At 41.4% G+C, this 24806-nt stretch overlaps 1 protein-coding gene across 1 annotated transcript in view; it reads left to right on the forward strand.

Moving 5' to 3' along the window:
- The window catches only part of EPB41L5 (erythrocyte membrane protein band 4.1 like 5), a 57037-nt gene extending 38640 nt beyond the window's left edge, over window positions 1–18397 (forward strand). The window contains exons 17-25 of the mRNA XM_050899765.1: window positions 5893–6059; window positions 6614–6708; window positions 11947–12075; window positions 12654–12715; window positions 14050–14128; window positions 15054–15131; window positions 15982–16023; window positions 16432–16565; window positions 17406–18397. Of these exons, the coding sequence (XP_050755722.1) occupies window positions 5893–6059; window positions 6614–6708; window positions 11947–12075; window positions 12654–12715; window positions 14050–14128; window positions 15054–15131; window positions 15982–16023; window positions 16432–16565; window positions 17406–17463 (844 nt within the window). The 3' untranslated portion in view covers window positions 17464–18397. The remainder of the gene's footprint in view (window positions 1–5892; window positions 6060–6613; window positions 6709–11946; window positions 12076–12653; window positions 12716–14049; window positions 14129–15053; window positions 15132–15981; window positions 16024–16431; window positions 16566–17405) is intronic.
- Window positions 18398–24806: the final 6409 nt, after the last annotated feature.

Raw genomic sequence — 24806 nt, forward strand, 5'->3', positions numbered from 1 at the left:
CTTTTTTTTTTTTTTTTTTTTTTTTTTAAACAAGTCCTCATCTGAAAAATATTGTTTGGAAATGGAATAGAATTATTTAGATTTTTTAAGAATAAAATTATCAGAACTCCTGAAAAGGCAAAAAGTAATTTTTTTTTTTTTGCTTTCTAGAAAATTTTCTCTCTTTTGCAGCTGTGCTCCAGTTGAAATGAAACAGAAACATTTCCTGACAAACACCAGTCCTACCATATGATTCACAAGGTTAATTGATAAGTCAGAGGTTAAGACTCCAGCTTCATGGCTCATTGGTGTTCTTGGAGGCCTTTAACAACGTGAAGAACTACCTTTACCCTTGAACGCACTGTGTTTTTACATGTTTTCTGAAGTTAGCTGCTTTTAAATTGCAATATTCTTTTCCTATTTAAAAAAAAAAAGAGGAAAAGTTGTAGTAGAGTGCTTTTAAAATTCACTTATATTTAGATTTTAGGATAAAGAAGGTGTTTGAATGATTTTCAAATTGTTTGAATAAGTTTCAAATTGCCACAGAGCCCAGAAATACAAAAACATTGTTTTCAGATATCCAGCCTCGAAGAACCAAGAAAGTAAGTCTCAGCCAGGACATAACTTAAAATTGCCTGAGATATTTTGGCCGCCTCGCCCTTGTATCTGACAGGGGGAAAGAGATTACTGATGAAATATGAGTCTCTATTTTACAACTCTGCTTAAAAAAAAAAAAAAAAAGGGACATGCAAGCTACCTATTAAAGATCTGTGGGATCTACAGAGGTGATTAGAGCAATCTGTTGTGCTATTTTTAGTTTTAGATTTTGCAAGGTGGATGTTGTAAACTTCTGGAGTGAAACATACCTATTTGTTTCTTTATTATTTATAAAGTTGCATAAGAATATGCAAATGAAAACAGGTGTTTTACCTTTAAAATATCGTATAATTTCTGTGTAGATGAGGGAGGAGAAGAAGCAACTAATTTGAGTGGAGGAATTTGGGATAGTTTTGTATTTAAAATGCAAGAACATTGTTGCAATAACAAGTCACTGTTCTATTGCAGAGTTTGAAGTTCAGATGTGCTTATGTAGTGGTCAGGCCACTGCAAGTAGTGGCTGACTCCTCGGGTATCAGAGAAGCTTTGTGTAGCTATCATAGAATTAAAGAATAGTTGAGGTTGGAAGATGCCTCTGGAGATCATGTAGTCCACCCCCATGCTAAAAGCAGGGTCGAGTAGAGCAGGTTGCTCAGGACTGTGCCAGCCAGGTTTTGAGTATCTCCAAGGATGGAGACTTCACACCCTCTCTGAGCGACCTGTTCTGGTGTTTGACCAACCTCACAGCAAAAAAGTGTTTTGGTTTTTTTTTTCCTTGTGTTTAAGTGAAATCTCCTGTATTTTGGTTTGTGCCCATTGCCTCCTGTCCTATCTCTGGGCTCCCTTGAGAAGAATCTGGCTGTTGTCTTTACTCCCCCCATCAGGTTTTTATACACATTGATAAGATCCTCCTGAGCTTTCTCTTCTCCAGGCTGAACAGTCCCAGCTCTCCAGCCTCTCCTCTTATGTCAGATGCTCCAGACCCTTTATCATCTTCGTGGCCCTTTGCTGCAGTCCCTCCAGTATGTCCATGTCTCTCTTGTCCTGGGGAGCCCAGAGCTGGGCACAGCACTGCAGGGGTGTCTCACCAGTGCTGAGTAGAGGGCTGGGTGTCCCAGCTGCCTGCAGTGTGCTGGCTGTCATGGGCTGCCTTGGGATTAACTGCAAGTTTGATAATTAAAGCTGTGGCTAAAGTTTTTGTAGTAGATTTTTTGCATGACAGCAGAACGAGTTCAGATTCAGGATAGGGGAAGCAACCCTGGTTGCCTGAAATCCGTCTACCTTTAGAATTGATTTGGTTTAATATGGTGTATGTTGCATGCTTTTGCTATGTGGCTTTGAATCTTGCATACATCCTGAGGGTCAATTTTGCTCTGTGCTGGGCTTATTTTATAGTGTGACTTCATTGACTTAGGGAGAATTGTTATCCTGGTTTCCACCAGAGTAAGTGACAGCTCTCAATAGCAGACGGAGAAGTTGTACCACACTAGTACCAACACCACCTAGCTGCATTTTTACAGGGACAGGTCACGTGCTCTAGGAATAGCATTGAGGAAACAGATGGGTGTCCTTTCTAAACAGTATGGTGGTGACAGATCTTTGCTTAATATCCACAAAGGTTCTGCAGCCAGCACCTTTTCCTAAGGGTGTTTTCTTTCCTGTAGTTGTTGACTTGCGTATATTACGCTATGTCACTATTTGGAATTATCTTCAAACAAATGGGAGACAGCAGAAGTCTTGGAATGTGGAACTCAGCCTGCTTGATTAGAAACTGAAAGCGCATGAACAGTCTTCATTTGTAGGCTCATACATCCCCAGGATTTTTTCTTTTGCTTTCCTCACTTTAGAAGGAAAAGGAAGTTCTTTTTTTCTGAATATTTTGCATTTTTGTTAGGGGAAAAAAAAAAGAATTTGAAAAGGTGACAGGCTTAAATTTGCTACTCTTCTTACCTTCAGGAACAACATGGAATGCCCCAAAATGAAGGCAATGAACGAAGAACTTCATACTATTGTACTACCTTGCAGAGTCAGTGTGAGAAACTATTCTGTGTCACTACCAGTTTGAAAAAATAAATTAGCTTGCGTGGTGCTCCATGCTGTTTCAAATTAGATTACTTGCAAAAGAATTATCTCTTTTGCAGCGGACTCGGATAGTTACTGTATTTTGCAGATTGTATTTCACAAACTAGAATGAAGTATTGTTTTGCTTCTCAACTAGGAAATAAAAAAAAAATACCCTTTGTAACTGACAGCTTTCTCAGTCACATTATGCATTATATGCTAAATAGTACATACTAATATCAATATGTTTGTCAGGCAAAAAGAAGAAATAATGCAGTAGCTAACTCCCTTAACTGTGGGAGTTCCCTGAGCATCTGACAACTTCTGTGTGATTTATTAGTGGGTTGACAAACCTTTCCATGCACTAAAACCCTTTAATTATTCCTATATCCATAGTTACTTGTATAGCTTTAACTCCTGGTATCATTTATGAGCTTTTCCCTTAGAATATTTCTTAAAATATGCTGATAGAAGTTGATTCTGAAGACATAAAGCCTGGCAGTTACTACTATGCAAAGTTCAAATATCCCTTTGTATGTGGGTAAATAAGGAATGTCGAAAGCTAATGCCCATTTCATTCTTGAGTACTACACACTGACTGTTGTAGAAGTCCTACTTTTCCTGGGAAGCCTTTTATTATTTCCCTTATGATTGGCATGACAGTTCATCAGTGTTTTGTAAGAGAAGTCAGAAATTTTGTGCAGTGACGAAAATAGTATCTTGTGCTTTTTACTTCTGTGGTCTGGCCATTTATGAAGCCTGCGTGGTAGACTTCCTGCTGATGCTCTGAAGAGGGTGAAGAATCTGGGTGGCCTCAAACAATTTAATGCTCTTTGGGGAACTCATCTTTTGTGCCTGCAAATTCCAGTGGCTGAGAGTCTCTCTAGTATGATTTTCCTCTTGTGACTGCCTATCTCAGGGTGGCTGAGGAGGAGTTTCAGTGGGTCGGTCTGAAGGCAAAATGGGGTCAATTCCTACTTGAATCTTGGCTTAGGAGGCTTCTCTTGAGTCTGCCTAAAATTAATTTAGTTTCCCTGGGGCCCTGCTGTGATGCAGGGGTGAAGCTGCAGGGACTCACCCCCGTTGTCCTTGCTACCTCAGCCAGTCCTCCATCCTGTGGCACAAATGGCAATAAGATTTTATACAAACTTTCATCACCTTAATGTAAGTAGTACGCTGCTTTTGGAGTAACACTAGACATTGAGTATGCCATTTGAATATGCCACCAGATTTCAAGACTGCCCTTATCTCTAGCGAGCAGGTTTTTGAATCAGCTCTCTTGTCTGTTTAGTAAATGTTACTGCAGTTGTCATGGGGGGGAAAAAGGCTGTGTAATTATCCTAGCAATTTTCTAATGAAAATAAATTTCATTTTTCACTCATTTCCTCTCCACTGTGCTGCAATGCTAAGAAAAGCATTAGAAGATTACAGCACAAAGAAGTGTTACTGGTGCTCTACATCACCTCTCTTATGTGGAATTCACAGGAGCTTATACCTAGTTCCTTCAACATGCCATGGCATCAGCACCTCTCTCTGCTGCAGGCAAAATCTGAACTTCCTATACTGGTTGTCATATTAAACATTTGGGAGGCTATTTACAGAAAACTGTCAGAAGATAGGAAGAAGATTGTTGGCTTCATGTGAAGATTTTAAAACATTTTCACTCTCATGCATAGGCATCCTCTGATAGTGAGGTATGGGATTCAGTCTCATTTTCTTTGTTGCCTTAATTGGAAGAGTATCTATTCCTGACTATTACTTCTAATAATTGAAATTCTCTGTATCCATCATTCCCCCTTTGCAAGACTATCTGCTGCTGCCATTTCCCATTAGTGGTTCACAGAGAGGCTGTACAGTAGATTGAAAAGTTTCCTATTTGCTTTGCTAGTAGCTTCTTATTCTACTGCTTTAAGAGAATCAAGCAAGTGGCCTCAGTTTGCCTCACGGGAATTAATTGTCTTAAGATGATTCGTACATTATTAGCACTAAAACGGTGATATCCTGTAATCTGTTTCAGAGGTATATATTTAACATTGGAAGGATTCTTTTGGGTGCTTGAGTTGGAGGGTGGAGTTTTTTCCTGGAGCCTCTAGTGACAACAGGGGACTGCTTCCAAATTCCAGGGGCTGGAGGGAGGCAAGGGGCCTTAAACCGGTAGCGATAAGGGAGAAGCTGGTCTAAACTGTCAAGTAGGAAGCATCTCTGTCCATGCATAAGGGTAAGTTCTGTTGTGGTGGGTACTTGCTTGGTATCATTGTTCTTGTATTTGGGACAGGACTTTCAAAAGTGATAGATTTTTCTTCTTAAACCAATATTGCAACCAAACTGTATGTAAGTGTGATTGTTGACTGAAATGGGTGACAATCAAACTGCAGTTGTGTGCACAGGTTGATTAACCATCATGTTCTGCAGCAGTTGCTGTTTCTGTATTTGTTACAGTTTGCTGTTAGGATAGCTTTAGCTGTTCCTGAACTTTGAAGAGATGGATGAGATTCCTGACTGTTTGCACAACATAGGCATCATAATATAACTTTTTTTTTGTAATTGTTTTTCTATTTTCATTGTAAATACAGATAGTAGGACAAAATAAAAAGGAGATGTTGCCATTAGAAAGCAAAGGAGGTGAAACAAGTGTTCCTAACTGGGTGGTTCACTTAAAATATTGTGACTGCTAAGGTTTCATTCATGTCTATGCCCATGTTAATAAAACTGAAACTAGTTATAGGTATGCCTAACCATAACATGGTGTCAATGCAGACCTATGCAGTGCACCCTTCTGCCCTCTGCTCTGCTTACAAGCGTTGGGTGAAGTGCTGTACAAATAGGTTTTTGTGAACAGTATCAACTTCCCTCCCCCTAACTTTTCTTTTTCTTGTGTAAAAATCCTAAAGTGTACCTTGAGTTTGTTAGAAAAACTTCAGATGTTTGTTCCAAAAAGTGTGCTTAATGGATAAAAAGTTCCCTCTTTCTCTCTTCACTTTTTCCACTGCTATGTGATGAAGCAGCAGGCAATGTGGACCTGTTCTGTTATGCATTCACTTCTACAGACATGAAATGTTCCTTTTTTCTTTTTTCTTTTTTTTAACTCACCGAAAGCCAATGTCTATTAGTTACCTGAAACAGTTTTTACAGAATGTGTCTGGTTACCAGAAGACAGCTTGAAAAAAGAGATTGCGTATGTTAAAGTTTTTTCTTGTTACAGGAAGAGTGGTAACATGATTCTGCGTATCTCTGCCCATCTTTCTGCCTTTGCAGCGTACCTCTTGTTGATTTGCTAGACAGCACGGAGTTGCCAGAAACTTGTGTTGACGATGCCATAGGCCGTCAAGTTGTTGGCTTGGCAACAGGAGATTCAGAAGAGGCTCTTAATTGCCCTTATCCTGGCACAAAGGAAACTGCTGCAGAAAAAGCAGACTCTGATCGTAAGCAAACTTACAGATTTTTCCCTATTATCATAATGTGTGGAGTCAAAGTTAACTGATTAGGTTGTTATGAGGTTGTTTCCTTACAAAAATCCAGAAGTCTTTTAGAAAGCTCCCTTAGATTATATGCATAAGGTCAGTTTTACCCACCACTGGGACAACAAAGTCCATCAGCTCTCCCCGTTTCAGCTGGAAGCAGCATATTTCCAAGGACAGAGGTACAAGGGAAAAGTCATAGTTCTTCATGGGATCTGACTTTAGCCACAAATACAGTGAAGTGCAGCCATCTGAGCAATTAACTCTTGCTGCTTGTTCGTTCACTGTGAGGCTGGGTGGGTAAATGAACTTGCAGGAGTGCAGAGTGTTGTGATTAGGTACATACAGTCTGTAGGCTTGAAAGTTGCATTGAAGGTTGAGCAAGTAGCTTCCCACATCCCTGTGCTTTTTTCCACGACCTTAAAACCATATAATTAGTGTTCAGGAAGAATGCAAGTTACAAGTCAAATAACTCCACAGTGGCATTAGGAAGATGATATCTTTTCTGTCTTATTCAGCATTTGAAGACACGTTCCTAAAACTGAAACAGCTGGAGACAGAGCGCAGCAGCCCCGTGCCAACTGAACGTCCCAACGTAAACATAAACGTACAGGTACTTGGGCTTCATTCCTCCTGGCAGTCGCTGAGTTTTGTTCAGATCATTCTGAAAAGTCTTCCACTTACTTTGGGCCGTTTGCAAGATTTTTAAGAATATGAGTGAGTAATATTGGGGGATAGTAAAGGAAATACAAATGCTTTGTTATATGTAAACCTGTGTGTGACAGGGCAGTGAGATAAAGATGGGGGGCAGAGGTGCATGTGGACATATGCAGACTGCAGCCTGGTGACTTTTTCTAAAATCAATGGGAATAAAAGGCATAAACGCTTGAAATGTTCCTCAGTTGTCTTTATCTGTAGGTTACTAACTGTACGGTGTTGTATAGTTCACCCTCTTTGAGGGGGTGAGCTGCTTTCCTGGTATTTTTCAGTTGCCTTTGGTAACCCTCCCAGAACATTGTTTTGACGTTTCACTTTGAATCAAGTTTGCTGATGATCCGTCCCTCCTGTTAAGTAACCAGTTTTTACCTGCTCTCTGGAGTAGGTGTTAGTGCTCTGTGTGTTTACATAGAGAGGAGTGATGTGATTTGATTTAGTGCTCTCATAAATCCTTTTGAGCAAGTCAGGCTGCGTTTCCACGGGCAGCTGAGCCAAAGTACGAGCTTCAGTGCCCTGAACAGGGTGAGGGCTCTCTTCTCCCTCACTCCTCTTTGCTCTTCCTTCCCCTGCTTCCTTCTCTCCTCTGTCACCTCCAGGAATCGTTGCATGTTTCGGTGAACCAATGTAGCCTACAAAATGGCAAACAAAAATTTTTTTTGTCTTTTTCCCCCAAACTTTTTGTTAAGGTGTTGGGTTTTTTTGGTTTTTGTTTTGGTTTGGTTTTTAAGTTGTTAAATAGTGAGTTAAGTAGGTTAATGGAAGGAGTCAAAGAAATGCCAGAGCCATAGTGAAAATAAGTAGTGTTGCTAGAAGGGATGGAGAGGACAGGATTCTCCCTTATAACAGCAGTGAACTTTCATAGATTCACCAGTTATCAGACAACTGCACCCATGCAGGATATTATTCTTTTTTTTTTAATGAGCTTTAAAAAAATTGGAATTTAGATTTCCCTTACTCTGCTTTCCCCAGTGTTAAAGCTTTAGGTGCTTTATTGCATTTTGAACAAGCAGAGAGTAAAACATCTGGCAGTGTTATCTCTGTACCACCCTCCTTTGCACGGAGGCCTGAGGATTTATCTGACTCTCAGTGAAGCAGCTATGATTTTTCTTGCTCCCTCAATAGTAAAATGAACCAGGTGCCAAGAGACATGTCTAGTGTTTGGGCTAAGCCCATTCCTGAGCATTTGTTCCCCCCCTCCGTGTGAGAGAAGGCTGCTGCTTTGGTATGCTCAGTGCTGCAGGCTGTTTGGCTCCCGTCTCCTTTAAGGACTGTTGTCAGGGTTGCCTTGTGCACCTCTCTGCCGGGTGAGTGCATTACAAAGATTACCAAGTCTCTAAGAAGATTAGTCAGTAGCCTGTAGGTCCTGTTGTGCTGAAACACTGCCTCCGCATAAACTAAAGCAAATGAACACAGTTTATTTCAGAATATTTTTGCCTGTTGAGCTCTGTTTTAGTTCAGACAGAGAGGGGAAAAAACATTTAATTGGTTAAGAGAACGGAGCAGAAGTGTCTTAGTGGTTTTTACATCGTGGCTGATACATAGTAAGCAAGATAAGATTCCTGTAATGAGCTAATCTAACAAACAGCTGCCTATACAGTACAGTCACAGTTATCCAGCTACTGTCATATGAGGTGCTGAGTAACTTTGGATATTTGAGGTTACAGATACTGGAGTGATAGTAACCTGATTAGAGAGCAAGAACATTTGCATAACTGAGAAATACGTGATGTATGAATCAACAGTATGCCAGTATGATTCTTTCTTTGGCTAAAAGAGACTTCAGCTTTCAAGAAGGAAGTGCAAATTGTATTATGAAAACGTAAGAGTAATCATCAGTGGTTTCCTCCCATAGAAAAGATTGAATAAAGCTTTTCAGCCTATGATGTAGCTTACCAAGAGGTCACTTGAGAGTGTTTGTTTAAAAAGGTAGACAAAGATTAGAGACTGTCTCTGTATACTTTAAATGCTGTATGCTTCAAATTGCAAAGACATGTAGGTTACAGTAGCACCAAATGAGCACACTCAGTTGTGATTAGAGATGAAGGTTAATGGTTTGGAAATGAGTCCTGAAGAGAGTGACCTAAGAATAACTATTAAAAAGACTTTGTTTCCTGCTTTTGAAGGCTGCTTTAGAAAAAATATAAATTTCCAGTTGTGGTGTTTGTTACAAAATATACCTATTGGCTCTCTTCCTGCACTTCTGTTCTTAGTCTGTTTGTAAAAGAGGTGTTTATGGCATCTTCTTTTGACTGAGGTGAATGGGACTGCAATGTATCCACTAGAACCTTGCAATGAGCTTAGATCCTGGAGCTTGCTGTTACTTCGTATGAACGCAGTGTTACAGTGTTCTCTCTGAAAGTGTGTGATTACAATTTCAGCATGTCTCACCTCCCTTAAGTTTTGCCAGTGCATAGGATACCTTCTTATGTAGAAACAGTTACAGGACATAAAGGTTTGGTAAAATGCATCGGGGGAAAGCATTAGCTTTCTGCTAATGAAGGCAGAGCTGCATCCTGAACTTCCTAAGTGACACTGTCAAATGCCAATGAACTGCTCACTTCAGCTTTGTTAATTAAAAGTCTTTAACTATTTTCTATCAGGGGTCAAAGATGGCCTGACAATCATCTTTACATAATTCTATACTTGCAATCAATCAGTCTTGATTGATTTGTTTGATAGGGAAATACTTATCTAGCTATCCATATTCTTTTAGAGAAAAAGAGAAATCTTTCTAGAATGAGAACTGGGAAGGGGGCAATGAATGGCTTCATTCTTCACCGCTGCTCCCTGCCAAAATCTGTTGGGATGGAAGAATGCGACTTTGTCCTGTCCCAGCTTTCACTAGCACCGTGACCAGATCTGACAAAAGAGAGCAAATAGCTCTTAAATACACCGATGCTCTACTTTCATCAGCTTCTGAAGTGAAATGAACAATAAAAGGTTCACCCTGTTTGCCTGTGTTTGAAGTCTGCCCCAGAGTCAGAAATGCAAGGACGTGAGAGTTTTTTCTTTTTCTGAATTCGTTGTGATCTGTAAACACGTGGAAGTTGCTACAAAATGTGCCTGTATTTGACTCCATCTCCCTGCACAAAGTGATTTTCAGCAGCACCGGGAATGCTGCTCAGAAACACAAAGGATTGGGATCGCCCACCCTGCTGCTGCCTTTAATCTTTCCTTCCCTTTTTACGTTGCTGCCTAGCTCCATATTTTGATTGAAGAATAGAGTACAAATATAGTTTGTCTAGTACATGGAAACAATAAAAATTCGTAATGAGCTAGAATATTGACAAACCTCAGCAGCTTTACTGTTTTATGTGAACGACTGAAATGTCTTGTAAATTAGACATCTTGAGGCGTTATCAGGTGCCAGATGCTTTCCCTTCTAGCTACATGCTCTTTCCATTAAAAAACCCAGTAAAACACCAATGCTTTTTTCAAGCACAAAATAGAAAGGATTGAGAAAAATATATCTTTAATATGGATGGAAATATTTCCTTGGTGGTATAGAACTTTAAAATATTTCTTAATAGTACTAAACTTTTCAAAAGTTGGGAATCTTATCGCTAATAGACTAGAGTGACCTAATTAAACTGGTTGTTCAGGTGGAGGAAGCTAAGAAGTTGTTAAACCACAAAATGGTGCTTAAAGCACCAGTGTACTCATGTGCTCAGTTAAAATAATCAAATTTACTATATCACTGGTAGTGGAATAATGCATTAGAAATTCAGTGCCGGGACTGTTATATACAGTATCTGGCTCAGTGAGGTCCAGTGTAAGGATTTAAGGAGTATCACAGTTGGGTACTGCGACTGTACAAATAATAATAATAATAATTCCGTTTAATTATTCCAGACTTTTGGCAATTCCAGCAGCTTCTCTAAAATAAAAACGCTTAAATGTTTAATAATTATTTGTTTTGTTAGCCTTCATGAATTATGTGAATATGCATCTCTTAATATCTGCTAGCAATAGTCATTAGCAACACTGGTGGTTGGTCCTCATACCTTTTTATGTTGACAGTGACCCTTGAATATTTTGCAAAGTTCGTTGCTGACTGGGGTCAAAATTTTAAAACAGGTTCTTCTTTAGATAGTCTCGTAAGTTCGGGATACCCCGAAAGGTGATTTGGAGGGAGACAAGAAAAGGAAATGGTTTTCCCCTCTCTAAAGACCAAATACGTAGAAGTTCTCACTAGCATTTCCAGTGAACAAAAAAAGCTCAAAGCGGATGGAGAGCTGTGTGGGGGACAGGTATTGGCCTCTCCTTAACTTCTCTTCCCTGCTCTTTCTCTATGCGATGGGCTTCATTCCTTCTGGACACGCTGCCGTTCGTGCAAGTGGGAGTGCAGCAGGATTGGGCCTGCTCCGGGGCGTGTTGCAGGAATGTGGCACTTGCCTCCAGGGAAGAGCCTGCCTTAGCCAGCGACAGTGGCATATGGGGAGGCAAGCAGGACTCTGTCTCCCCCTGCTGAGTCATACCCCGAGAAGAAAGGTCACAAGGTTTAGTTTCCACTCAGTTAATTAACTTCTGTCACTAATCAAATAGCAATTAGTAGATTGAATGCTTAATTAACATTTTGTAATTAAGAAATGCAGTTCACATAATGAAATATACTGTAGTGAAAGGTATCTCATTTTTAATTGTCTTCATTGTGTATCTGGCTGCCAGTTTGCTCTGATATAATCAGTGACGGGAGAGGTAGCTAATAGCACATTAAACTGGTGTTCTAATTTATAAGTGGATTTTAAGGTAAAAATCTTCCCAACTTGCATTTGAGAGTAAATTATCAGCTTATAGTTAGGCTACACTGATACGATATAATATGATGGCTGCTATATTGATCTATCAGTAAACTGAGCCGCAAATTTAGGGTCCACTTCAGTTCTTACACGCTGTATTTTTAGCACAGCACTTTGCATCTCCACTTTTAAGCATTGTGCTTTTTTTACTTTATGTTTTGCTGACTTTACAACAGACTTCCAAAATAAAGGAAAAGATTGCTTTTTCATTTCAGTATAGATCTGCTGACTTTCCTCTCACTCAGAGCCTTGTTGTTATTTAGAGATGTTAATAAACTTAAGCCCAGACTTTTCCATGTGGGAATTGCTTCTAATAAAGATTTTTTCATGTCTAGGGTGAAGTGGTAAAGTTGACAGATAAATGTCTTAACAATGCAATTGAGAACCCAATCGCAGCAGCAACGTGGCTTCCCGCAGATATCAAAAGCAATATCCTGAAGGCCCAGGCAGAAGCAGGGCACAAGGTAAATACTCAACTGATAAGGACTGTGACGTTCTCACATGTTTTATTTCTCTTCAATTGCCTGGTGTTGGAGAAGGTGCCTTGCAGATAAGGGTGCTCCAAGAGCCAAATTCCAAGGTAGAGTAAGAGAGCTTTTCAGCCTTTCTTCACAATAATAATGGTCCAGTACTGGAATGGTCGCCCAAGGAGTAATCTCCATCCTTGATGATACTCAGCATGTAACTGGACAAGGCCCTGAATAAGCCCTGGTTTGAGTGGTTCTTGAGCTAGATAACCTCCAAAGGTTGCCTTCTAACCAAGAAATTATTCTATGATTCTGTGACTAAGACTATGCTTCTAGCATGTTCTAGTAAATTCTGTAGCAAGTAATGGTATTTTATTTGGCTATGTTGGTGAATTATTTTTATTTCTGCACTGAAGTTTTCACATGGAATTGATGTTTTAAGTCCCTGAGCAGTAGATGAATAGCACACTTTTGGGCTGGGGGGGAGGCACTCGGCTCTTCTGTGAATCTCAGAACTGACACAAGATGGAAACGGGTATCAGAAATTTATATCTTTGTTCATTTTTTCCTCTCAGGTCGTAAGAGAAGACAGCCTGACAAGTGTCAAGAATTCCAATATTCAGGATGCTACTGCCAGGTACTGAATAGATTTGGAAGACACGCGTAATGTGGTTACCCAAGTACAGCACTGAGAACCTGCAGTTCAGTGTGGTCTTTCAGTGGCTCAGTGATCATTGCATTTTACCTTGCATAGTGTAGCTGGTGAGTGTGAAGTGTTTTTAAAATGAAAACCAGCAAGCACTATAGTTGCTGAGTCTTACTATATACAAGGTAATCCAGATACTCTTTATTCTCCCATACTTTAATTTGATAAACATTGTTCCAACAGCAGCTTCAATCACTATAGTTATTTCTGATCTGTGAACAACTTCAGTGTGGGGAGAGGGGGTGGGTCTGTTTATAGTAGCTGTTTTCTAGTGGAGAAAAAAAAATATGTACAAAAACCTGACACTGACAGTTGATTTCCTGAGAATTACTGAATCTCAAATGATTGCTAGTTCCAGTGGGGTTTCAGGCATTGAAAAAGTTAAAGGGTTACAACAAGTAATTTCTTGACCATTTGTGAAGATGAGCATGTGTCAGACCTCAAAGAGCACATGGGGATATTGAATAAAATGTACATCTAGCCATCTCAAAAATATGCTGTAACAAGTGATTCATGAAGAGCTTTCCATGGAAGGTTGTACCTGGTTTTTGGTTTGGTTTGGTTTTTGTTGGTTTGTGCCAGGAACATTCTCCCGTCAGGCAAAACACAGAGTAGTCCCCCAGCAACCAGTCCAGTATTACAAGACCCAAGAGAGCTGCTGAAAGCAATCCCTGCCTCAAACACCTTTGTTCCGTAAGTGATTCAGGAGAAACATGTTTCTGGGATAAGGGAACCACGTGGAGATTATCATGAACAGGTCTGAAAAGATGAGGAACAGTTGCTGAGCATTTAGGCGACATCTAACTAAGCAGGTTTACCGATGCATCTTTAATTACTGTTGCGACAGTTTATCAGTGTAGGCCGGGCCTCGGGGTGAGTATCCTAGCAAGCAATAAGCAAATCTCTCTCATCTTCTGAAATGACTAAAATACCTGACATCCTGCTGCCCCTGGCTCTGAAGAGGAAGATAAAAGGATGGCAGGGAAGGCTTCAAGAGAATTAGAAACAAGGGCTGAAGAAGCTCCTTTGAGATAGAAGACATTGATACTGCTGGGTCTATACACAGCTGTAGCTGAAACTGTGAAAGAGAGCAGTAATCTGCGGAGGTAGTTGGAAGGCATTTACTTCAGCATACTCACAAACATCAGTCTCTTTGTCTGCCTCGCGCGGATCTGGTGTTGAGTTTTTGGGTTGAGCTATCAGGGAAGCAGCACTGTTTCATGTTATCCAGGCAGTGTGCTGATGAGAATGTTTTCTCCTTTCAGTAATGTGTTAAATGAGGATGACTCTGCCTCTAACCATGAGGACCTGCTGGCTCCAGCTGAGGAGGCTGCTGTTTCAAAGGTATCACCACCTGCCAGCCTGGAAGGTTTCTGTGTGTCACGTTCTGAGCTGCTGGTGCCTCCAGGCAAGCACAGCAGACCTTGCTGCATGCCTCTCATAACTCAATGAATACCAGTCATTGGTGAATGCCAAAGAGTGCTTTCTTGAGCAGACAGGGACACTGTACAGATCTCTCCAAAGGCCATTTCTGAGTGTCCTTTCAGGTTCTTTGCCTGACACTTATTTTTCTAAACTGATCGTTTTCCCCATGCTGGTGGGGAGCCCCTTTATATCCCAATGATTTGATGCTGCAGGGGTGAAATTCTGACATAGGCAATTCCTATCAAAATAACCACAGAGGGAAAAGTTTAAACTGAAATGTTGAATTGTTGTATTCTGCTTACCTTAAGGATAAGGTAATTTTTAACTGGACTCCATGAAATGCATATAGTAATTCAGGGGTCAACTTTCCTTTGTCCCTCTCCAAAAGAAGAGTCCAATGTTGGACTCTGCTGTTACTTCAGCAGACTGAGGGGTTATTCTGGATCACTAAAGCACGATGCCCTTTAGCTGTTGTCCCTCGAAACCAGTATTATGTAGTTGATCCCTCTGAATAATTATCAATTTCATCTTCTGAGTTCAAATACTCAGCTCACAGACCTTGCTGACCTTCTTGTTGAATGGCACAGTACCCCATCTTTGCATGGGAGAATGGGACAGTTTCACAGCTTACGTGGCAATGGCATTGTTTCCAGTTTGTTGATGAGAATAAGTGAAATGAAAAGGCTATTAAAAAAGATCATATGGAAAGATTTGAGAACACAGACCTGATAAACAGTGGTGTTCATTAAGGACACTGGTCTATAACTTGGGAAGCCAGTAGAGTATTCAGCAGACCTATCTGGTTACTACTGGGAATTCAATTCAAAACTGATTTATTCCATAGAGCACTCCAGATGACCAGGACGTTTCCTTAACATCATTGACAGAGAATCTAATTGACTTTACAGAAGCCACACCTCGGGTAAATGTATTTCAAAACCAAACTTCTTCCTTCACACGTACCGTGGTTTTTACTCATAAACTGTCCTCTGGCTTTAGTATCTGTCCACCGGGCTTGGATCTGCTGCAGCAGAGTGAAGTGGTGATTGACGTGGATCACTGCATATATGCCCCTCTACTTGAAGGGTGGCTGGCCTAGGCTTGTAGACCCTACAGCTTTGTCATGGAAGTGAAGGAACCTGAAGAGTTGACTTGTATCTGTGCCACAAGAGCCTGTAGTCTTATTTTAGTACGCCTGCAAGTGCCAGCCTGCTTCTCAGGCTTCTGGGTATATATAATACTTCAGAAATTATATGTAAATGTGTATATACACATATAGACGTGTGTGTGTATATAAAATAAATACTTGAAAAATAAACTTTCAATACAAACGAACCCTTCAATATAGCTGAAAAAATCTCTTATAATCTGTGCCAGCGAAAAAGGAGTTATATTGCATGCACCAAAAAAAGGGGGAAGGAGTAGGAACTTTAAACTGTTCACAGAAGGGTGCTTTCAGTTACCTTTGTCCACAAAGCAGAAAAAAAAAATGGCTTCAGTTGCCTTTTGGAAGGGAGTGCTATGCTGAAACTGCTACCAGTGAGCTTCTGTGAGTGAGCGAGTATGAGCTGTGTGCTGTGTGGGTGCCATTTACCTTTTGGTATGAAGTCGCATCATTTGTAGCTAATCACTAGCATGGTTCAAAGACTAGCGATGGACAAATACCCGAGATCGTTTTGGGAGGCAGTATTGTTTTGGGAGACAATATTGTTTTGAGAATGTTCTCAGCTACTTCCGACCTTTTCTAATGAGCATTTGTTTGCTTTTTGTAGGTGTCTTCCCAGCCCACGATAACACCGAGGTGGATAGTGCCAGTGAGTTATTTGACCATTCCTTAACAACAACAAAAAAAAAAAGAAAAAAAAGAAAGCTTTTGTCATGATTAAGAAACAGAAGCTGAAGTAAAATAGTAAAATAAAATAATTCGTAATAATTTGAAAGCCCATAAATTAATGTACCAGACCAAAAATAAAGCAAACTAATTCAGCTGGAGTAAATCAAGCAACATACATATCCTGTTAATTTTTAAACTTCATTTTTGCTGTGTGACATTGCAGGTAAATGCCATAAAGTTTCTTTAAGAACTTGCATTTAGCGAAGCCCACCCTGGAACTTGATGAATCTTAGTTTTTGCTGTTATAAATAAATCATATTGAAAAATTAGCTTATCTTGTCCTGGCAGGTTTTTATTTCAGTTTCCTGTTTCATTCTCCCCAATTCAGACTGGACTGATTTCCAATGGGCCTTTGGGAAATGATGTTGCCTTAGCTATGAAGGCAGTGAAAGGCAGCACGGAGACTCTCTTGTCGTCAGCTGGATTGCCACCATGCCAGCAGACATCCGAAGTCCTTGCAAGGTAAGGTCTCCTCAGCACTCACTTCAGAAGTCTGTATGGGGTGAAGAAGGAAGTATGTGCTCTTACTACTTCCACTTAAATAGTTATAGTGGTCATTTAGACACAGTGCCTTGTTTTGCTGTGCTTATAAGTAATAGTTCTGTCTCACTTTATAGCATTTGAAATCTTATAAATAAATAGAGCAGCTGATGCATGTATATTTTTATATAACATTGTCTGAAGGGTAAGAAAACTCTTTTTTTTAATTCAGGTAAGTAAAGGAACAAAGCACAAATTTAGCTGGAGTTGGAGGCAAACCTGTTGTCATTATAAGTGCTATAAAATCGATTAATTCTTTTTAATTATTTCACCTCAGTTTCTTTCCTTATCTGCTAACATGTTTTAGTACTGGACTAAAATCATGGTACAGATGAATTTTCTGAGAAATCTCTTTACAGTGTTTCAATACCTGTCAGAGGATTGGCAAGGGTGTGGGGGGGATGTCCCCTAGTTATTTCCAAGCTGTAAGGAAGTCAGAGAACAGAATCTGTACACACCTTTCCCCTTGCTATTCCATTCTGCCGTGCTGGTGAGGCAGAATGATGGCAGTGATGATCAGGCCTTTCAGTGAACCTCTGACAACGCGGATGCGCATGGCAATGCTGCTGCTGCTGCACTGTGATTCAGTTTGCTCTTCTGCAGTTGTCCATGAGAAGGGTTTGTCCATTGATCTTATTAAATTACGAGGGGAACAGCTATTAACACTCTTTGGAACAATACTCACCTTTTTCTTTTTTAATCCATCATGGCAGATCTTTTTGGAGGAGTGTATTTACAGGGCCTCATTTTTTTCCCTTTTAGCCCAGTCACTGAGGATGCTACAGTAAGAACAAAATGTTTACTCACCACTGAACTCTAGAAGAAGGAGTTTCTGCACTTCCTACCTTGTAAAAACTCAAATCTCCTAACATATCTCCAAGGGATCCTTCCAAAAGACTTTCTTGGGATCAAACTCTTGCTGAACGGGAGTCAAACAGCCAGCTGGTTTGCTAGGATTCAAGAAGAGACTTCTACTTTCTTGCAATGTAACTGGAATTACAGTCTAAACTGGGATATAAAACCACATGCATGTTTGACCTTCTCCCTCAGGAGAAGTGAAATACCACACTGGAGCTAGTTCTGAATGTGAGGAACAGAATCTAGCTGTGTTCCGCTCACGCTAGGTTTAGTCTTACTTACCCTGTGCTGCCTCTCAAGTGTTAATGGAAAGCATTCACGGTGATGTTAGCTATGTAGTGCGTGAGCACGGTATCCCTGACCTCTGTAGATTAATATTGGAAAGATTAGGAGAACTTGTAGGGCCACCTTGTGGCCATACTACATACGGTGGCTCACAGTAGCGACTGTTTCGTACAGCCAAGGACACTTTCTTCTGTGCGACTATTCCCTCTGTTTTTCCTTTGTTTTACTAACACATGCTCTCCTTTTTGGCCTTAAACCCCTTAATAATCCTTGCACCTCTTGTTACAGTACCTGGAAAGAATGAAAATCTAGTCCATGAGTGACCAACTACATTGGCTGGATTTGAGCTGCTCATTGCAACCAGGAAAAGACAAATTAACCTGCCAAACAGCTTACAGCCTTAGCAGACTACAGCAGGGTCCCACATTTTGACACTGATTATTTCGTTTCCTGTATGACTCAAATACACGCATTTTAGGCTAGAGATATGTATGTTTTAAATGCTGAAGCAGTGAATGTGTGAGTACAGCTTCCTTCAAGAACTGCTTATTGGTTAGTTTTGTTGTCATATAGGACTAGGAAGGAAAAGAATTTTCTTGTTTCTATTCGTACTATTTCTGGGTGTTGTTTCCAGATGCTGTGCTTTGGGAATACTTACCAGGTATGTTAGCGGCATGAGGTTACAGCCAGATCAGTTCTTAACACCACCTCAAATCCTGCTCCAAGTGTCATCTAATAGTTTTGTGTGGAACAAAGAATAGAAAAAAAATAAGGTGAAAACAGGAAAAAAAGATGAAAAGTTCTTGTAAGCAGTTCACTTCTTTGTAGAAGGAAGGTAGGAGCTGCAAGAGCACGCTCCACAGAGCGGGTGAAGGCTTTTTGGTGCTCAGGTGAAGTACAGGACACAATGTGTACGGTTTGAAGGGATCGTTTGAGTCCTGGGCAGCAGGATCCTCATGTGGACCTGTAGAGGTGAGCACATGGACCCTGGGGATACAGCCTGTGAAAAAGGTCAATGCAGAGTCAGAGGGAGGAGAAATATAGAAGCCTGATGATGATCTCCACATCTCCTAACAGGGAAGCACAGATGAAACAACTGGGATCTTTCTTAGGAAGAGGTTTGTACATATGACTGGGGTTGGAGGATGTTTTCTGCATAGTGCTGCTGTTTATAAATATTTATATACATGTGGTTCTTAGAAACAATTTTAAATGTGAAAGTTGGTTCTGAAACCTGTATGCACAACTTCATTTCTGCACACCGGCTGCGTGCACGTCTCTCAGTGTAGGCAAAGATTTGGACCAAACCGCTGTGGGTTTTGCAAGTAAGCTGGTGCCCGGCTAGGTGGCTGCTTTCAGACTAGGGTGGTCTTACTGCTGCTCTTGTGCTCTTGTTTGCAAGATGATGAATGAGAGTGTTAAGGAAGAAGCCACGTGGCATTTACGTTGCCTACTGCCACTCCTCAACCCCCCCCCGAGGCCTTAATAGAGAAACATAGAAACCATGGGGAGCTCTTCGGACCAACATAGCAGAGTGACTCTCTGCAGACAATGACTTGCAGCCATTGCCTCAAGAACCGGGAGTCAAAATTGGCGGCAGGCACTTCGGGTCCCCGCTCCAGCCAGCGCCTAGAGCACTGCGCGGGCAGGCTCCCCGCTCCCCGCGCTGCCAGCCAGAGGGGAGCTGCTCTTCTGGACCAGGTGGAGTGTGTCTGCTCGCCGGCCGTTCAGCTCTGTCGTTGTTACTTCCAGTTGAGTATTGGCTTTTTTTATACTTCTTAAGTCTGAGCCTTATTGCATATTAAAATGTAGAAGGTTCCCGATTCGGATATCAAATGTCTTAGTCTGGATTAATAATACAGTTGCCAGCAAAGTTCCTGCAGGAAAAGGGAAGCTATGGCTGCAACAGTCTGCTTCCTGCACAAAGCCAGGACTGTGTGGGGAAACTTGGCACTTGCTATTGATCTGTTTGCTCAGCAGCTGAGCTGGCATTCGCCAGCTACATGTGTTGGTTTTGTAAATAGACAGAATGCAGTAGCATTTTCTTTAAGGCATGCTTGAAATTTGACTCTTCCCATTGGGTTCAGGAGCTCTGTGAACTGTTAGCTTGAATGCCTCCCAAAAGTAGAATAACAGAAGTTTACAGTTTTACAGCATTGCGTGTTGAATACCATCCTTAGATTCCTCCCAAGCAATCACATACAGCAAATAACAAGTAAATAACATGTGTGGTGAGTGTGTCCCCCTAAAATCTAAATGGTTCCGAGTAGTCAACTGTTATTTCAGCATGGTCGGGATAGTGGTGATCAGAGGGGAATGTTGTATTTACACACAATGTGCACACACACGAAAACTTCAAAGGGGCAAGGTTTTCCTCATTTTTCAGAGGACTAATACTTCAAACTGTATTAAAAATTCAAAATGTTCAACTGTTAAATTGGGGACTTGCAATTTCTAGAAGATTTGGGGCTGCAAACCCAACTTTTTCCAGTGATATGATGCTTGCAGCAAATACTCCATTTAACTGAACGTACCTTATTTAGCTAATCCAAATCATTGTTTATGTAGGGAGCCTGGCGAGACTAAGGCGCCACAGTTATGTGGTCTGAACAGACACATAGGGAGGTATCTGAACATCCTATAGTTTGGCGTCACTGTTTTGCTTTAAAACCATAGGTGTCATGTTGTATCCTGACTGGCTAACAGGTAACGTAGCATTACTCATCACCTGCATTTTACCAAACACAAATAGTTCCTACAGTTAGTGTTACAAAGTATTAATTAATGCCTGTGTGCTACTGAGAAAAAGGGATTTTCTTACCATTGCTATACTATTGATTGATTGGCTATAAGGTCTAATCACCTCTAAAAGTTTATTTTTTGGTATTTAGTTAAAGAGACTTATAAATAAAACTTTTGTGTGAATCTGGTGTTGGGATGTTGGCAGGTCTGCCAACCACTTAAAAGCTGTAAGAGCTGACAGGAATGAATAAATGCATGTTCCATTGCAGTCATTTGGAAAAAGCCAGCTCCTTGATTTAAAAAAAAAAAAAAGTTCCTTTTTTTTTTTTCCTAACAGAGTTATCAGTATTGACTTACTGATGCCATGTCCCAGCCTGTCCTCATTAACTGGCCTTGTACCCTTTTGCTGTGTGTGCATGCAATGCTGATCAGACATGAATGCTTTTTTAACTCTATAATTAAAAAATAATAAACTAAAAACATAAGTGATTGGATCTAATAACAAAAACCCCCCAGCCCATATCTCAAACTGATTAATCTTAGGGAGATGCTGGATCTTAGAACTGCATTTCAGTCTCACCCATTTAGTCCACAGGAAGAGACCAGAGAGCCTGCATGTGCCGAGGGCCTGGCAGTGGTCTTACAAGCTTTTGAAATGGGTATGAACGTGTGGGAGTTCAGGCCCTCTTACCCTTGAATTAAGGGAATCTCTTCTTTAGCTCAGTGGTCATGGGGTAATATTAGGTAAGTCATATGACATAAAATAACTACTTACCTGGTAATCAGTCGTGGTTGATGATTAGCTTGAATGTGTTCAATTTTAAACTTAAATTCCATGTATACTTTGTCAAAGACAGACAGCTGTGTAAAAGCTATGTTTTGGACAACTTTTGTGGACACAACTTTGGCAAGAAAATGTGTAGCACCAGCAGAGGAGCTCAGGTGGACAGTCCAGTTACATTTGGGTCTCTTTCCACAAACTATTTTCAGCCCTTGCCTGTTATCCCTTTGTCTGCACCTTGCTCATTCTCGTTTCTTGAAGCAAAGATGGACTGTTAAGATCAGCATGTCCTTCACAAACAGCACTGGATATATTTTTCACATTGTGAACATATTCTGGTACAACCCAAATCTAGAGCGTTAGCAGCTCTGTTTCACGGCCAGCTAGCATTTAAAGCTCTATGTGGGCCCATAAGAGTGTGTGTTAGTCTAGAGAGTTGTAGTGTATATATGTAGCTGTTAGACATGGTAACGTCACAGCTTTCAAATGCAGCTGGACAATCATAACTTTTATACCAAAAAATAAAAGTAATCCATGCTAATGGCCTTTCAGTGATGCAGGTGTCATCCGTGTGTGTTTGGTCTGAGTGTTAGCACCATCGACGTAAGTAGAGGGCCCTTCCCACCACGCTCAGATGGAGGCAGAGTTGGTGGGATTTCATGAAGTGCTGCACTGCCTTGTCACAGCGTGCAGGAGGGAGACCCAAGCGGTCGGCACAGCCTGTTGAAAGCCAGGATCCGTCACTCAGCATCGCGTGTGGCTGTGTGCACCTGCTGGACACCAGGAGTGGGTACTGTCCCTGCAGTGATGTCGGACCCTGCGCAGCCCGGAGCCGCAAGGTTCTCCTACAAAATTCATCTCCTTTTTACTGTTTGGCTTGAGCACTCTGCTTCATAAACACACACACACCCCCCACACACACCCCCACCCCTACCTGTAACTGGACAAACTTATTTTTAAAGTATGTAAGAATATTTTTTTAGCTAGATTTTTTTTTTTGTTAAAGCCACACTAACTACTGTATTTTTACCTTTTATATGTAAAGCTTGGCAATAGCTCTCAATGTATAATTTATTTGTTGGTTTTTTATAAAACGAAGTGCACCCTCTTCTGTTTCACAACAGTAGTGATGTATGAACTGTTTTAGGCACTGCACTGAGATCTGTATTGAAACTGTACATGGGAACAAGACACTGTGATTTGTAGTCCACTCAACCCAATCTTGAAATGTTTATACTGTAGTTTTGTCTTAAATATACCACATCAGTGCAAAAGTCTCACAGCGTCCTCTTTCAGCACCGCTGTGTTACGCTGGTATGGCAGTAAAAGACAGGCGGGTCGGCCGGACTTGGGACGTGAGCTGTGCGGTCGGGGCCGGTGGGCTGCTGCAGCCACGAAATCAAAGCCGAAGGTGTGTGGCAGAGACACGCTTCGCGCCGAGCGCTCACCGATCCTCAGTTCGAGGGATCTCTGTGGCAGTACATTAACTCTCTGCAGGACTGGATTTTTTTGTCTGTATGCTAAGGTCGCTTGGCAGCTTCTAATTTAAGAGAAGGGTACGTGGGTTGGAGAGAGATTTGTAAACTTATTTGGGGTGTCAAAATTGCAGGCCGTGTTATAAACTTAATGTGTTGTCAATTAAAGTGTAACTTAAGATGGCTTCTAAACTTGCAGATAGATGCTAAAGAATTAAATGCCTCCTTTCCAAAAGAGCTGAGATTGTCCAGGAGGACTGTCAGGTGTTCAGTCGTTTTGCAAATCAGAGTACCGAGGTGTGTGCCCAGAAAGGAAGCTTGAACTTCCGAGTGTAGTTCCACAACATGCAGACAGAAGTGCATGCCAGTTAACTGAGCAATCTTGCTTGTATTTCCAAGAAGGGATTGTTTTGTGTTTTGAAGTACAGTAGTGCTAATGATTGTTTAAAGGAAACTGTTCTTTTTCAAACCCTGACTTGGTGAAATGCTTCAGGCGGCAGCAAAGGGCAACCAAGCCATTTGATCATCTTCACTTCTCAACGATTAATAAACTTAGGAAGGTATCAAAAGGAAGAGAAATAATTCTATGCTAATGACTAAGCTCACAGAAAGTCATTTCCCTGGTGGCATAATTTGTTGTGTAGGTCAAACTACGATCCCACTGATAAGTCACTGAATTGTTCTTCAAATCCATTTATAACTCAAAACAATGAAACATGTTTAGTTTAGATTTTTTAATTTTAAAAAGCCCTCTTTAAATGTCTACATTTTAAAAGAAAATCCCTCTGCCATCATGCATTTTAATGTTCAGAAACCAAATGGTAATTAAAGACAATGGATTTGTTGAGATAGTTAAGGCTGATCGATTTGTTCCGTTGTATATATGATTTATGATACAACAGTGCATCTCGTGTCTCAGACGAGATTAGCAAGACTGCTGCATCCTTTTGCTTTTATTCTATGGATTGAATTAGACTGTGGGCATATCAAATACGTGCAAGCTTCCCTTTTTTTCAGAGACATTTTTAAAACAGCTAGCTTCCGTGGCAGCCCCTTCAGTCCGTGCCCAGCCAAAAATGGTGTGTTTTGTTTTGTTTCTAAATAGTTGCCATTAGCTGGAGTAATTCCATTCATTATTTCATGCAGGCCACCACAGAGCTTTCAGATGGCAGCAGCTTTCAGTCACTCACTTGGGCCCGGCATGAATTCTTGTTAACTGCTACAGTTACGGAGAAATATACACACATCCGCAAAGGCTCTTCCCTTCCTCTGTGAAAAGGTGACTGCGTTGGACAAAAATGGGCCAGGAAAACAGGAGTGAAACCACTTGAGGTGCTCCGAGAACCCTGTTAAGTGTAGTTAATAGCACTGGTTGAGTTTTGAAAGGGAAGATGACCCAGGAAACGTGATACAGTGGTATGAGCAAGGATTGTGTGCCTAGGTCCTGGATACCGTTTTTTGGGAGAGAACCTGAAATACGGGTCGTGCGTGCCCAGAAGGGACTGAGGTGCGAGGGGCTCCTGCCGGGGAGCGGCTGTGGGATGCAGTCACTTCACACCTCTAACCCAGTCCCTTCCAGCTTGAGCTCACCCTTGTTTTTTGGAATGGGCCAGCAAGGGGAGAAATAGCCTCCAGTGGCTTCAGCAAGTCTGCTGTAGCACAGAGTCCCACTTTCAGGATTGGAGCTCTCTTCTCTTCCATAGCATTACCGGGGCTTAACTGCGGCTCAGCCTTCCACGAGCAAGCTCTGAGCCCACGTCTCTCCAGCCACGGCCCCTCCCCGAGCTCCTGCGCACTTCGTGTCCCATACAGGGGGTGGGGAACAGCGGGGCCCCCGCGGCATCGGGCCGGTTTGAAAGGTTTAGAATCTCTTAGGTGAAGAAGCTGGCGCTGTGCGGAAGGCGCTGGTGCAGCCACCTGACTTGGCACGCCAGCAGAGGCGAGGGGAGGAAACGGGGGAGATGGGCACGTTCTGCAAGCTGCTTTTTCCTCCCCGTGCCAAGCCGTCGCCTTTGGGCTGGC

This window comes from Gymnogyps californianus, chromosome 7, assembly GCF_018139145.2.
Source record: "Gymnogyps californianus isolate 813 chromosome 7, ASM1813914v2, whole genome shotgun sequence".
Taxonomy (NCBI): domain Eukaryota; kingdom Metazoa; phylum Chordata; class Aves; order Accipitriformes; family Cathartidae; genus Gymnogyps; species Gymnogyps californianus.